A 14,544-nucleotide genomic window follows, 5' to 3' on the forward strand; every position below is an offset into this window, starting at 1 on the left:
GCTCTAATTGGACAACAGCTCCAAGTGCTGCAAAGCTACAAATGCTCCAATTGCTGCAAAAGCTCCAAGTGCTCCAAGAGCTCCAAAGCTCCAAAAGTTCCAACACGAAATGTACACGCAATACACGCAATGTACACGCAATAAACGCAATTTACACGCAATGACTACGCAATTTTAACTCTGGTCAAGCATTTAATAACAAAGAAACACATTTGGTTGGAAATTATACAAAAAGGAAGCGCATTTAACGAAAAGGAGGTGCATTTTCACGTAAATTCGACTCAGTAGGATATATAATGCCTCCAATATTCATATGACTCCAGCTGTGTTTTTGCTCCAACAATCAATGACGTCAAAAGTATTTGACTCCAAATAGTCAGGCCTACCGCTATTTGACTATAAGACTAGGATGCTACGAAGATACGAGACTACAGGACTGCTTGTCTACATGAGTACTTGACTACGAAGCTATAAGTATACAAGGCTCCAATTTCTGTATGTCTTCAGCTGATTTTTCTCTTTGGCTCCAACTGCTCCAGCAGCATTATGTTATAAGATTACAAGGCTACTTGGTTACGTAGCTACATGTCTACGAGGCTCCAAGACATCATGACTACGCGACTATGAGCCATGAGGTTACGAGACTACGTGACTACGAGTCTACTAGGTTATGAGACTGCGAGGCTACAGGACTACGAAGCTTCCAGAAAACAAGGTTACGTGATTGCGATGCTACATGACTACGAAGCATCCAGGACACAAGGCTACGTGGCTACGAGACTACTTGGCTCTAACTGTCTTGGACTCCATTCAGCTGCGAGAGTTAATTTATCTCATGCGAAGGAACTTGTTGTAAGTAGTCCCGATTCTTGTCAACAGATGGCGCTACGTTTTGCTTGCAGGTAAATATTATTTAGTTATTTTATGTGGGATGAGGCATGCTCACTAAGGATGGCTTCGCTAGACACCTAGGAGAAGGAAGTTCGTTTTGCATGTTAGTGTTTCTCAGATGTCTCAGAGATTATTATTTAACCGAGTAATGTTATTTTTGTTTGATATTCCACCTGAAAAAATATCGCAAGTGCTAATTTAGTAGCATAAATTCACTAATTAAATGTAACCTTGAATAAAATGACATGACTCATTAAGTAAAAAATGCATCATACACTTGGAGAAACCACAGGAATAATCAGGAGCACACAGAGAAAACCATCAAAATATTGTCAAGAATAATCGGGAGCATACGGAGAAAACCATCACAATATTGACAAGAATAATTGGGAGTACACGGAGAAAACCATCACACGTTTTCCTTAATAACAGAAAATTACAGAATAAATTTAAAATAAAGACAGAAAAAAAATATTAAGAAATTATAAAAACAGCTTCTGACAGCTTGTGAACTACTCCTTTGTTGAGCAAGGATAGAGTTCTAGTACAAGCAATTCTTTTCTTTTCTTGTGCTTCTAAAAAAAAAATTTGGGTCCCTAAGTTTCATTTAGCTTTTAATGCGGCTGTATATTATTTCAGGCATCATACATTCTAAGTAGAATCGCGTCAGCTGTGGTAGCATCTTGTCCAGCCAAAATGGTTCATCTTTAAACATTTTCTGAACAAAAATGTAATCGCTGCTGTAGGCCACGAAATCGTATTTTTCATTGGGAGCGGAAGATACTGTGTAGTGTTTCTCACACTCTTTGAGCTCAAAATGTCCTAGTGTGCAAATGTTTGGGTGCTCGTAAACTACTCTCAGTTCTTTCATGATGTCTACGAATATGTTTCCTGCAAATGTAGGGGCACACGAGGGAACGTTTTCATTTATAGATCTGGAAGACTTTCCTCATCAGATATGGACAATTTAACGTTGTCTTCCTTTCTGTCGTATAACGACGCACGAGGTTCACTTTCCGAAGAAGGTCAACGAACTACACCGAATAGGATAAACAAATAATGGTAGGCGGGTAATATCAATGGCATTATGACACACTGATTAAGATAACCAAATGTGAAATAATGACTTTAAAATGTGTTTGAAATATTAGTATACAATTTAAGGCTGTCTTATACGTGTTACTTTTGAGAAAAAAAAATTATTACCTTTTAAAAATTTGTGTGTTGAAGTTTTTTGGAGACGCGTTGAAAAAAGCACTTGGTAATATGGCTTGACTCTAAGGAAGTATTCACAGCACGAACTTGATGCTATAGTATTTTTATACTTTTAAATACAGTCTGTTATATTATTAATAATTTTATTCACGCTATGATTGAGTGAATAAATAATAATATTAAAATTACTAATTTACATTTACTGCTTAAAAACTATTAAAAAGACGACACATAAATGCTTGTTTGTAACTTTCAGCAAGAAAAATAATTTTGAAATGATTGGTATGTACCTACAACTAACCCGAGTTTGAGGTGACATTGTCAACAGAATAACAGCTACAATCACAGATGGTAGTAGATCAATAATATAAATTGTATCAATACGTTTTCAAAATACTGTAACGATCTGCTGATTCTTCGATAGGATTGGACAATTAGATACTTATGACACAGATTAGATGGTTGAATACTAATACATACACCCACTGTAAGAGCAGTGTAACACAGTGTAACTGTAAAACAGTGTTAGAAATCTGGCTAAACATTTTTAAGTACATGACTCATGGAAAACACTGAATAAGGAGAGGGGAAGACATATGTATGTGGGGTCCGACACCCACGTGCCTAGCGAATTTCGTTGACAGGTCTCAGCAAAATTTGTGGCCCCGAGCCACGCACAGGTTTGCTAAATACATTTAGATTTTTATTTAAGTTAAAACACTTCAATCTATTTTAAAAGTCTCAGAATTTGTTTTGTGAGTACAAATAGGAAAATACCTTCAAACACAATATACAGAAAATAATGGGGAAAAAAAAATTGGAAATTTGTTAATCGTATGCTAGAATCTAAGAAACAGAAAGAAAATTTCCCGTGATGTGTACTACCATTTTAGCCATGTTGTTAGCAGAAGTTAAATCAAGTTTTTTCAGCTTACGTTTACGTTATCTAGCTGCATTACTAGGGTTTATAAGCTGCATTGCTTATGAGAGGAACTTACTTATTAACTTAAACATATGTCCACAAGAAAACTAAATCTGGCCGGTATTCTAACCCGCTACCTCTTGCACTATAAGCTGGCGTTCTACCGATTACACAATGATAGACAGCTTCAAAAAGGTTATAAAATTGCATTTATTGAATATAAAACTCAACATACATAACTACAATAATCAACAAAGTACAACCAACAGAAAGTTTGTTAAATCCGTATGGGGAAATAAGCTCGCAGCTCTATCTGTCCCTTAACCTTAACAAGTGTTTATATGTGTGACTAATCTTCAAGGTAAGACAGCAACCTACTGCTGCAAGAGGGGGAAGGGGGGACAATACAGCGTGGCCTAACGGCAGGGGGTGCCAATAGGGTGCGTACAACACAGTAACAGCTACTGTACAGTCCAACTGAAGAGTGTTGTAGGCAACTGACATGTAACAATAACAGTGTTGCATAAAATGATTTTTTTTGGGTGTTGAAAAGTACTTAAAAAATCAAAGCTGATTTTATTTTACAGATTAAGTTTCAAACTAGCAATAAACAAAATCTGAAATTTTTTCATTGAGAGATTAATGGTGGTTTTTATAAAAATAATAATATCTCATTTAAGCGACACTAGTGATTACAGCAAACATTCGGCAATTGATTTATCGCATCAAATATTTACTACAACTCAAAAATCTCAGACATGTATCTCGTCAATTTCGTCCACCATGACCCACTTTTTACCGCTAGTTATTTCAATCAAATAATTGAGAGATATTGTAAAAATTCCAGGTGGTCGTATAACTTTGTTACAATTTGACATAATCTAACCATGCAGCGTTTCACCTTAAATATTTTCTTTTCTATTACTTGCAACAACAATTTTTCTCATTTGCTCAGCTCCAACTTCTAAGGCGTGAACCAGCCTTGCAAAGCACTTTAGTCCATAAGTTGTGTCAATTGATTTCAAACAATTTTGTCGTTATGAACCCACAGCTTTAGCTGCGGATTCACTCACCTTTTGTATGTGTGTGTGTGTGTGTGTTTTGGACGTAAAAAAAAATGATAGTACTAGATTATTGGTGGGAATCATTTGGGCGACTTAGTTTCATTTACACAACTTCTTTCGGGAAATGTAATGAAATACGTGTGGTAAGACTGCCTCACCTTGCCGCAGCACGATCATGCGGCTGTGGCGCAGCGAGTTCCTGGTGGGCGCGTGTCGGCCGGCGATGTCGATGGCCGCCATGTTCTGCGGCACGGTGGTGGCGAGGTAGACGGCCTGCGAGTGCCCCGCCGCGCAGTCGCCGCCCCCGCCGCCCCCGGCCAGGCCGCCGCTCGCGCTGCGCTGCAGGTTGTCGTAGAGGCTGGCGGGGCGGCTGGCTCCCGCCTCCGCCGCGGGCTTCCCGGCGCGCGGCAGCGTGTGGCTCATGGCCCTGCAACACGTCGCAGTCGTGCCCCACTATAGTGTTTTACCTAACTTTTTGTGTAATCACTATAATAACTTTTAATACATACACCACTGGTTTGTTTATTTTATGTAAGTTAGGCATATGACCATTAGTTTTTACTTTATATAAAAATAAATCATCTGAAAAAAAAACCGATAGGTACATATATATGTATATAATTCTTTAGAGTTTATGCCGTTATAAAAATTATTATAAATTTTGTGTTACCAAATTTAGATATGAATATACAAATACTTTTCATCTGGTGTAATCCAGACTTCTGATTTTGATTGCCTTCCATTATTCGCATGTAAAGGTAAACAAACAAATGTTGTGTAGAGGCATGTCAAATGTGATCGTTCGGCGATGTGCAACTGTTTCTAGTCTCGCGCAGGTCTCCGTTTATTAAATTGGCTGCCGATCTGTTCGCTTACTGGGATTCGGTTTGGGCACGTTCTTGAATACGACCCGCGAGTTAGGTTACGGTTGTGTCCCGACATGACAATGCTTTTTTGCTACCTCATCCCAATGTCCTTCAAATACCTCACTTAAAATGCGTTCAGATCGAATCCTAAACACTTAATCATGCAGTGGTTCAACCATGCTGTAAGTGTAGCATGCAACTATGCTTTGACTGGCGATCGGCTAGCATGCCTAACTCCTCTATCTTAACTCTGGCCTATAACTAGTTAAGTTGGGCTCCGGTAAAACCTGCATAGACACAGAGAAGGCCCTGGTCACCGTCATGCTGGTGCAAAAGTAACTGCATTAAGCAATCAGGATAAGCATGAACAAGACAAGAGGATGGTCCGGAAGAAGAGTTCGACTGAGCAGAAAAAATTATACCGTGCATATAGAGCGCGCTTGGACGTCGTTGTCCGCATTACATTAAATGTAAGAAATTTTCTTCGTGGTCCTGGGTTTGGTAACCAGTGGCGCATGCATCCCTGGTGGTGGGCTAGTGTTTTAGTCGCCCAACCGCAGTGTTATTAAACAAAACATCTGAACGACCTGCACACACACCACAGGCCCGTGTTCTGGTAACAATTGACTGCCGCGGACAAAACCACAGATATAATTAATACGTCCGTCCCTCGAAAGTTAGAGCTTGCCAAGCTTTTGACGGACGGTCGGATAGAATTTTTTGGGACATCCGATTGGCTGCAGGTCACATGACCGACGGATGGCTGAAGGACGAAAGGTGGCAACGTGCTATTGTAATTCCGCCTTAAGGTTTGCGTGCACACCAACAGTTATCATCATGGACTACCTTGTATTTATGTACATAACACGCAGCTGCAAACCTAATTTTAACGCACCGTTAACAGCTTGTGAAAATGAACAACCATATCCGGTGACCTCGATAAGGACCGGTAAGTAGCTGCTGCGCCAGAGATACTGCCCGCGGTGCCAAGTCCCAAGGCCCTTTAGAGACCCGTGCTCTTGCGAGTCTGGCTCGAGAGTCACTCAGGGAAAAAAATTCTGTACTTTTACAAAAGATTCCATTGGAAACCAGTTGCCAAGAAATAGTTGGTAACACTACAAGAAAGACATTGTAGATTTGTTCAACACATGGCTATGGTTATTTATGCATATATTAAATACGTTTTTCGAGATAATACTGAGTATTCCTTACGAAAATATAATTTTATAATTTAATTTAGGTTTCATGTAGCATTTTTTTGACAATGAAAAGGTAATAGAACATTCAATAATTGAACTTTATTTTGTTTTAAAATGCTTATCAATGTGTGGACAATATTTTGTAGTGTTACATTTATTTTATGTAAATGTAAAAATTTACAAATATCTGTAATGTTCCATGAATATTTCTGCTCCATTTACATAAAATACAGTGCAGCATCGGATATTTCTGACCACACGCGATACGAACGCAATTCGGACTTTGCTTGTAAGTTTCATTATTCGAAATGAGTTAGTCTAAGAAAGTTACAGCAGCATCCTAGACGAATGTGGCGTGTGTTCGTAAGGAAAGAAAGAAAATATAGCAGAAAGGTAACAACTAAGAGGTGGTTGGAACGAAGAACGAGATTCACACACTTAATTTTAAATAACTACATAAGTGCTGACGTTCTGACAACCTTAAAGAATTTAAAAAAATGGCTGAAGAAGAATATTTAGTTTTTTACTCGAAAAAGTAACTTAAGTTTTTTAGGTGTAACATCTTAGCTCTCGGTATTCGTTTGGTGGGAGTAAGTTCGTGATTGCGACAGATGCCAAGGAACGGAAATTTGTAACTAGCACAGTGTAGCCATCTATGGCGGATGGCACGAACCAAAGTTCACAAAGACAAAAAGAAACTTTGTAGTATTAATTTTTTAGTGAGTTTTAACAAGATGGGTAGTATTTTAATAACAATGCTTGTCTATAATCAGGGCCAAAGCCAGGAATAAGTATTTTTTCAAGTCTTTTACGCTTTTATCGGCGCCGTTCCATTAAATAGTTTAACCTTTCGCTCTGTAAATCGAATTTTTCGATAGTCGACGTAGCTGCTCCAGCAGTGAATTCTAGCGGTGGGTACGGAAACTAGGTGTCATTTTCGTCAGTAAATGTAGTTTAAAACACAACACAATTTGCGTATATTTATCACGCTCAGAAACATTTTAAATAATTCTACGTTAAATTTCGCGTCCGAGTTTCGTAGGTACTTGCAACATGAAAACACATGGATTTGTTCGTTACCAAGGCTAGATTTTATACATCTCTTGCGAGTACTAGAAGACTCACTCACGTGTTTTTTTTTTTTTTCATTTTAAATTTGTTTAACAAGGGACTGTGTAGCGGAATTCTATGTCCTGTGATCTGCCATGAAAACCGGTGATTGACGAAATTCGTCTGCGAATTAAACCGGATAGTCAAGGCTTCATAAACACCTCGGGAATGACAACTGATATGATTCTCTGCCCACCAAATCACACAGACCGCAGTCCTCCCCCCTTTTTTTCTCTTTCCCTAACCTTACCCCCCCCCCCCCCCCCCCCCCCCGTCACACACACATACATAGAAAGAGCCAATGCACTGGAGACTGAGCCGGGTGTAGCTTCGTTGAAGTGACAAAAAAAAGGAAGCAGCTTTCCACGTAGCCAACCTGCAAGCGACAAATGATAAGAGAGACTTCCCGGGAAGCAGAAGACACTATCGACATTTAAATTGTCACAGAAAGAGACCGGAAAATTTCGCGTATTCAATCCGTGATAGGCTAAAATTCAAACAACTAGCACACGGTTTATCTGTAAGACTCTGGACCAAAGAAGCGTCGAATCACGGGCGAACCAGTCTATACACCTATTGAGTCAGCAGCCAATGAGCAGGGGATATTTGCTCACGTATGTTGATGATTGTGGAGTCTATCCTAGAGGTCACTGAAACCGCGGAATTTCCCGGTATAAAATATTTCTTATATTACTAGGGACTGGAAAAATGCGCAGATTCGATGATCTCTAGGGTAGATAGACTCCAAGAATCCGCGGCACATTAGTTGCTCGCTTAAGAGATTACTAACCTGGGTTGCCTGTGAGTCGATAATTATATTGATGAGTAGGGCCATGAAAATTTCGCGAAAAGATCCCGAGAGTAGCTGGAAGTTAAAACACTGTAGCATCGTCTGTGTTTCGTGATTGGGTGAGTTACTTTGAGGTGCATGTCGATTGTTACAACAACCAATCACACTAATTCAGTGTGGAAGCAAACTCGTCCTTAGTGGCTCGTGCAAACAAGGCAACGACTTCTCTCGCAGACGGCCGCCAATCACAAGGAAGAAACCGCTGGTGTGGGTATACCTTGTTGCAGTCTAGTAGGCGTTCAGTTTTTTTTCGCGGAAATTTCCTGCCCCTATTGATGAGAGTTTCTCACTAGCTCAGAGTCCTTTACATAAACTGTGGACCAATCATAGGCGCAGGTCAACGGTAAAGCTGTTTGAATGCCAGACTACCGCGAAATGAATCCGCGAATATTTCCAGTCTCTATATCGTATAAAGGAGTGGATCCAAACAGACGTTTCGGGAGGGACTATAACAGGAAGAAAAGATGCATATCTGAAATTGGGCTAAGGATATTTGTAAATTTATGGATTCAAATAGTGGATTTTAATAATTGCGTACAAATTTCAATGACAGGAAAAATTGCACAATTGAATCTAAGTACTTATATAGACACTAATACACCCTCAAAAATAAAACAAAATAATACAATTCGGGCTCGGGAGAGGCTACCGCCCCCAGCACTCTTCTCGAGAGCCGCGCTTGATATTATATGGGCCTAGTGTAATGTGAGAAAACTAAAAACAATAGGAATCAAAAAATTTTGTTTCATGATATGAAAAATAAAATAAGAACGAATGTCTGACGAAAAAAAATATTAAATTAGCGAAGCAAAAATATTTGTGAGGTAATAAGTAAGGACTGGAAAAATTCGCGATTTCGATGACCTTCAGGATAGACTGCACAGTCGTTTGTTTTCTAAAGTCAATAACGTTAGTTCATTAGCTGTTGGCTAGTGGTTTGCCTGTGATTCGGTACTTCTTTGGTTGAGGGTTTCTCGTTGGCCCAGAGGCGTCCAGATGAACAGTGAGCCAATACAAAATAAGCTTAAAAGTATATGTATCTGACCTTTAGCATATCGCTAAATGAATCCGAGAATTGTTCCCGTCTCTAGTAATAAGGCTGTAATTTATTTGACTTCATGTGAATTAATTTCCCACCTGTGCCAAATGATCTCATGCGTCTGATTTCAGAACTGGCGCACGACCAAAAATACTTCACGTAATTCTGGAAATCACGACCAAGCTGCACAGCCACGGGCTCGAGCTCCAGGCTCCGACAGAACAATCAGCTTTACCCCAGCCTCGAGGTCCACAGATCGTCTTTCGAAGAGCTTCCTGTTTATAATGCTGAATCGAGATAAGCATTGCCATCAACTTGGTTCACATATTCATCACAAGCGCGTAAAATATTTTTTGAACAACATTCCAAAATATTTAAAAGTAATTATTAGGGCCATGTATTTGTCGTGAAAAAAATCTGATAGGTGATTATACTGCTATAAAGCATGCCTGTGCTAACAATTGTTCCCTTGTAATTGGCGGCCGTCTACAAGAGAAGTATTATCCTTATTTGACCGAGCCATTCAGGACACGTTTGCTTCCTCACTGGATGGATATGATTGGTGTACTGAAAGTAGAGATGTACCTTAAATAAACCCAACTAACCACGAAACACAGACCATAGCACAAGTACGAAAACAAGGTCTAGAAATCTTTTCGCGAAAAGTGCATGGTCCTAGAAATTATTTAAAAAATATTAGAACCCGGAAATTTCGCGAATTCGCCTTGTGTCGGGCTAAAATTCAAAGCCTCGTGTTTTCTCTACTAACGTTCGCTTTTTCACTGTTGTTGTTCTCAATAATAGGTAGAGACCTGCAAAATTCGCGGATTCATTCGGTGAGAGGCTAGAATTCAAACACATATACCTCTTAGATAATTTTGCTATTGGCTTACTGTTCATCTGGACGAATCTCAACCAGTTATAAACCCTCAACCAAAGAAGGATCGAATCACAGACAAACCTGCTGAGACGACTTACAAGTCGGCAGCCAATGAAATTGCGTTATTTGCCCGAGTGTACAGGGGTATGTGCAGTCTATCCTGAAGGCCATCGAAACCGCGAATTTTGCAGGTCTCTAATAATAGGTACTACCTTACTTCCGTATCCAAAATAAATGGTATAAAACCATAATTTATATTTTTCTTAAGTAATTTAAAATTTAATTAAAAATACAAAATAAAAAGTATATTATTACGTTCATAATAACATGAAAGTAACATTTAATACATTTTAATTATTATAATAATATTAAGAGAACGGAAATTTTCGCGGTTTCATTTTACGATACGCTAGAATTCAAATGCGTTTTAGTTAACTTTTTGCTGCTGCAGTGATTGGACCACAGTTTGTCTGAAGGACTCCAACCAATGGAAAACCCTAAACGAAAAAAGTATCGAATCACAAACATCCCAGTTAACAGGAGTCACGAGTAATTAGCCAGTAAGCAGGTGTAATTGGCACGAGTTCACAGAAGAGCATGGATTCTATCCTAGAAGTCACTGAAACCACGAATTTTTCTAGTACCTAATAATATTATATATTTTTTTTCATGAAGTGTCCCATTATATATACACAATATTTTCTAATTCAAATCTCACAGAGTAACTCGAATATACCGTTCAATACCGAATATAGGTTAAAAAGGTCAAAAATAAAATAATGTACAATAAATAAAAAATATTAACTATGTTTCTGAAACATTCTACAGTTGAAAATAGTTGTTAACCTAAATAAAGTATCCGGAAACAATCCATTTTGTAATTTTATTTATAAAATTACATGTCAAAGTACGCTATCCCTTGACATTGTAACAGTGTGGGTATCAAACAACAACTTACCTAGTAAAACTTCAGGGTTTATCGGTGTTAAATTTTTTAAATTTACTTTTATCTCCTTTTATTTTTTTCTACGAATCTTGTTCCCCACATATCGAATCATTCGAATACTAAGGATTGATTGGTATTGTCGGTGTTGGTGTGGGATGAAAGACTCGCGCGGGAGAAACTTTCACTCGCTGCCCCCACCCTTGCCGCTCGGGCAGCCACGGCACTCGGTGCCCGGTGGGTGTTTCCGCCGCACTCTACTTGCTTGCACGCGGCGCGGCCGCCGCCTCGGAAGTCCGCTCCCCGCTCCCCGCTCCCCGCTCCCCGCTCCCCGCGCGCCCGCCGACCGGAAGTGGCGGTTACGACACGGCAACGGTGCGGGCCCCTCCTCCTCCTCACCCCACCTCCCTCCTTTCCGCATTCAAGACCAACCCGTGTGGCGTACGATGGTTTGCGCTTTTGCGCAGTCCGTGCTGCGTGCCTGCGAGTGAGAGCGTCATAACTCTCACTTTCTCTTACGCAAGTTACTCATTCCTACAGACATGCAAAAGTCATGCTACTATTTGATGAGTAGCTGGAATGCACATCACTGTGTACTTGAACAGTGCACAGAAAATAATATCGGTACTTTTATAATAAATTTCCTTTGGAAACCAGTTGCCAAGAAATTTTCATAATACCACAGAAATGTTTCTTAATATTTAACAACACATGGCTATAGTTATTTTTTAATATTTGAAATACTTTTTTTGAGATAATACCAAGTAGTTCTTGCAAAAACTGGAGCATAAATTTATACTTTAATTGGTGTTTTATTCAAGCATAATGTTTTAAAACTACGGATAAGATGATCGAATATTTTGCCAATGGATTCTATTTGTTTATTTATGCTCATTATGTGCGCAGTTAATACTGTAAAGCTATTCAGGGAACGGTTTACAGATAACTCTTAATATGAGATATTGAAGCAACACAAAATAAAATGCCCGGGTAAAAATCCAAACCCAGTATTACTGCGAACATTATTTTGTAGTAATGGACTTGTGTTCATGTAAATGTACAAATTTACAAATATCTGTCATTTTACGTGACTGTTAATATGAAATTTGAAAGAAAAAAAATACTGTATATGTGGTTTTGGCACGCCCCGGACAACGAACCAAAAACTTTACAAAAATGTTCACATGAACCCATCACATGCTTCACATGCTATTCTGTCGAAAGGTTGAATGCGGAAGAAAACAATCAACACTAGAATCCAACGACGAGTGCTGTGTTCGCTCCGGCGCTGGGAAATAACGAGAGTTTTGCAGGTTTTTGCTCATTGGTGGCGGTTTCATTTCGCGATAGTCTAGAATATCAATGCGTTTGGCTTTTTGCTGCTCGAATGATTGGACCACAGTTTGTCTGAAGGACTCCGAGTATCGAATCACAAGCATCTCAATTAACAGATGTCTCGAGTCATTAGCTATGAGCAGGTTCAATTTTCCCGAATACATAGAGGATCGTGGATTCTGTCCAAGAGATCATTGAAACCGCGAATTTTTCAAGTTTCTACTCACTGAACAAGTGAATTTAAAGGCCACTTTAATATTAACCTTTGACTGTATTGCTTTAGAAGTAAAATTTAAAAAAAAAAAAAAGGAAAACTAATAAGTAGAGTCACGGAATTTTCGCGCATTCATTTAGTCGCAAGCTAGAATGCAAACCTCCACACTGTCGCAATGTGTTCATGATTGGACCGCAGTTATCTGGACACGCCCCTCTACGACCGTGAGCCAACGATGTCCAGCTAGGAGAGAAGTAAGCGAATCAGGTAGTGCCAAATAACAAGGATAAAAATGTTCTCGCTAAGAAATCAAACAATGGGATAGTAAACATGGGTTGAGCACACCTATAACTTTGAATTCTATCCTGAGGCCAGAGGAATCCGCGAAATTTCCGGGACTCTACTAATAAGTGATCGACTGAAATTATTTTCAGCTTAGAAATTTTGATTCATCTTAATTATTTTATTGGTACTTACATTATTACGCCGTTTTCAAATTCACATGTTTGTACGTTTAGCCATTATTATTTGAATGTTACTTACATTAAAAGTCAATTTTTATGTGATTTGTGTTATGTTTTATGTTTCCTCGTATTTTAAAAATTGTAGAAAATTATGAATTAGGTAATTTAACCTTCTGCCAAATATTTTGGTGGCCCCCGATTTGCACCTGCATTTCTTAACTTGCTTATTTATTGGCTTCTAATTATTCATGGCGTGTCAGACATGTAATGATAAGGGTCTATCAAATTATCCCAAGTTTGCAATCTAAATTGTTCCCTAATGATAACAAGAGTTTTTCAGGTAACTAAACCATAGAAAAAATATAATTTATGGTTTGAGACTATAATATTTCACGGTTTCATTTGGGGATAGGTTATTGGCCTATTGTTACGACTGTCCTACAGCTTTTTGTGTTGGACTCTGAGTCAATGGAAAACCTCCAATTAACACAGTAGGTATCGAAACAAAAGCAATCCAGAATATATATATATATATAAAGTACGCAGGCAATGAACATGTGACATTCACCCCAAGTACATGTTGTTACGAGAACGCTAGCGACAGGGCTGGCCAGCCAGCCGGTGAGAAGCGCGCGATGCAGGTAGCACCCATCCCTCTTTTACCGCAACACGGTGATCCGACTAGCAGCTGCGCCTCTCTCCCTGTCTCTCGAAAGTTCGGCTCGTTCCCAAAGCTCTCCAGGGCGGGGCTGAGAGGTACATAAACGGGGTGGGCGACCTGCGAGGGGAATGAAGTGAAGAGGGTGAGTGACCCCTCGACGAGAGGCGGACCTCGTGTGCGAAGAATCGGGAGGACGGCGTCGCGGCGAGGCAGTGCGAGGCAGTGCGAGGAAGTGCGAGTCAGTGCGAGGCAGTGCGAGGCAGTGCGAGGCAGTGTGAGGCAGTGTGAGGAAGTGCGAGGTAGTGCGAGGCAGTGCGAGGAAGTGCGAGGCAGTGCGAGGCAATGCGAGGAAGTGCGAGGCAGTGTGAGGCAGTGTGATGCAGTGCGAGGAAGTGCGAGGCAGTGCGAGGCAGTGCGAGGCAGTGCGAGGCAGTGCGAGTCAGTTCAAGGCAGTGTGAGGCAGTGCGAGGCAATGCGAGGAAGTGCGAGGAAGTGCGAGGCAGTGTGAGGCAGTGTGATGCAGTGCGAGGAAGTGCGAGGCAGTGCGAGGCAGTGCGAGGCAGTGCGAGGCAGTGCGAGGAAGTGCGAGGCAGTGCGAGGAAATGCAAGGCAGTGCGAGGCAGTTCGAGGCAGTGCGAGGAAGTGCGAGGAAGTTCGAGGCAGTGCGAGGCAGTGCGGGGCAGTGCGAGGCAGTCAGTTGGGACCGAGGTGCGTGGTGAGAGACGAATAGTAGACATATCCACTGTCGAGGCGAGCTCCAGCGGGAAGAATAAAAAGTAAAAATGTAACTTTCGAATGTGATTTTAATTGGTAGCGAGACATTTAAATAGTTGTAATTTTATCAAAAAAGTAAACATTAGAAAATAAATAAAACTGCAATTCATTAACTGG

General features: G+C 40.1%; 1 protein-coding gene across 1 annotated transcript in view; it reads right to left on the reverse strand.

The window, feature by feature from the left end:
- The window catches only part of LOC134546363 (sarcospan), a 494,005-nt gene that overhangs the window by 76,353 nt on the left and 403,108 nt on the right, over positions 1–14,544 (reverse strand). The window contains exon 2 of the mRNA XM_063389152.1: positions 4,251–4,519. Coding sequence (XP_063245222.1) covers positions 4,251–4,515 — 265 coding nt within the window. The 5' untranslated portion in view covers positions 4,516–4,519. The remainder of the gene's footprint in view (positions 1–4,250; positions 4,520–14,544) is intronic.

This window comes from Bacillus rossius, chromosome 1 (assembly GCF_032445375.1).
Source record: "Bacillus rossius redtenbacheri isolate Brsri chromosome 1, Brsri_v3, whole genome shotgun sequence".
Classification (NCBI taxonomy): Eukaryota; Metazoa; Arthropoda; class Insecta; order Phasmatodea; family Bacillidae; genus Bacillus; species Bacillus rossius.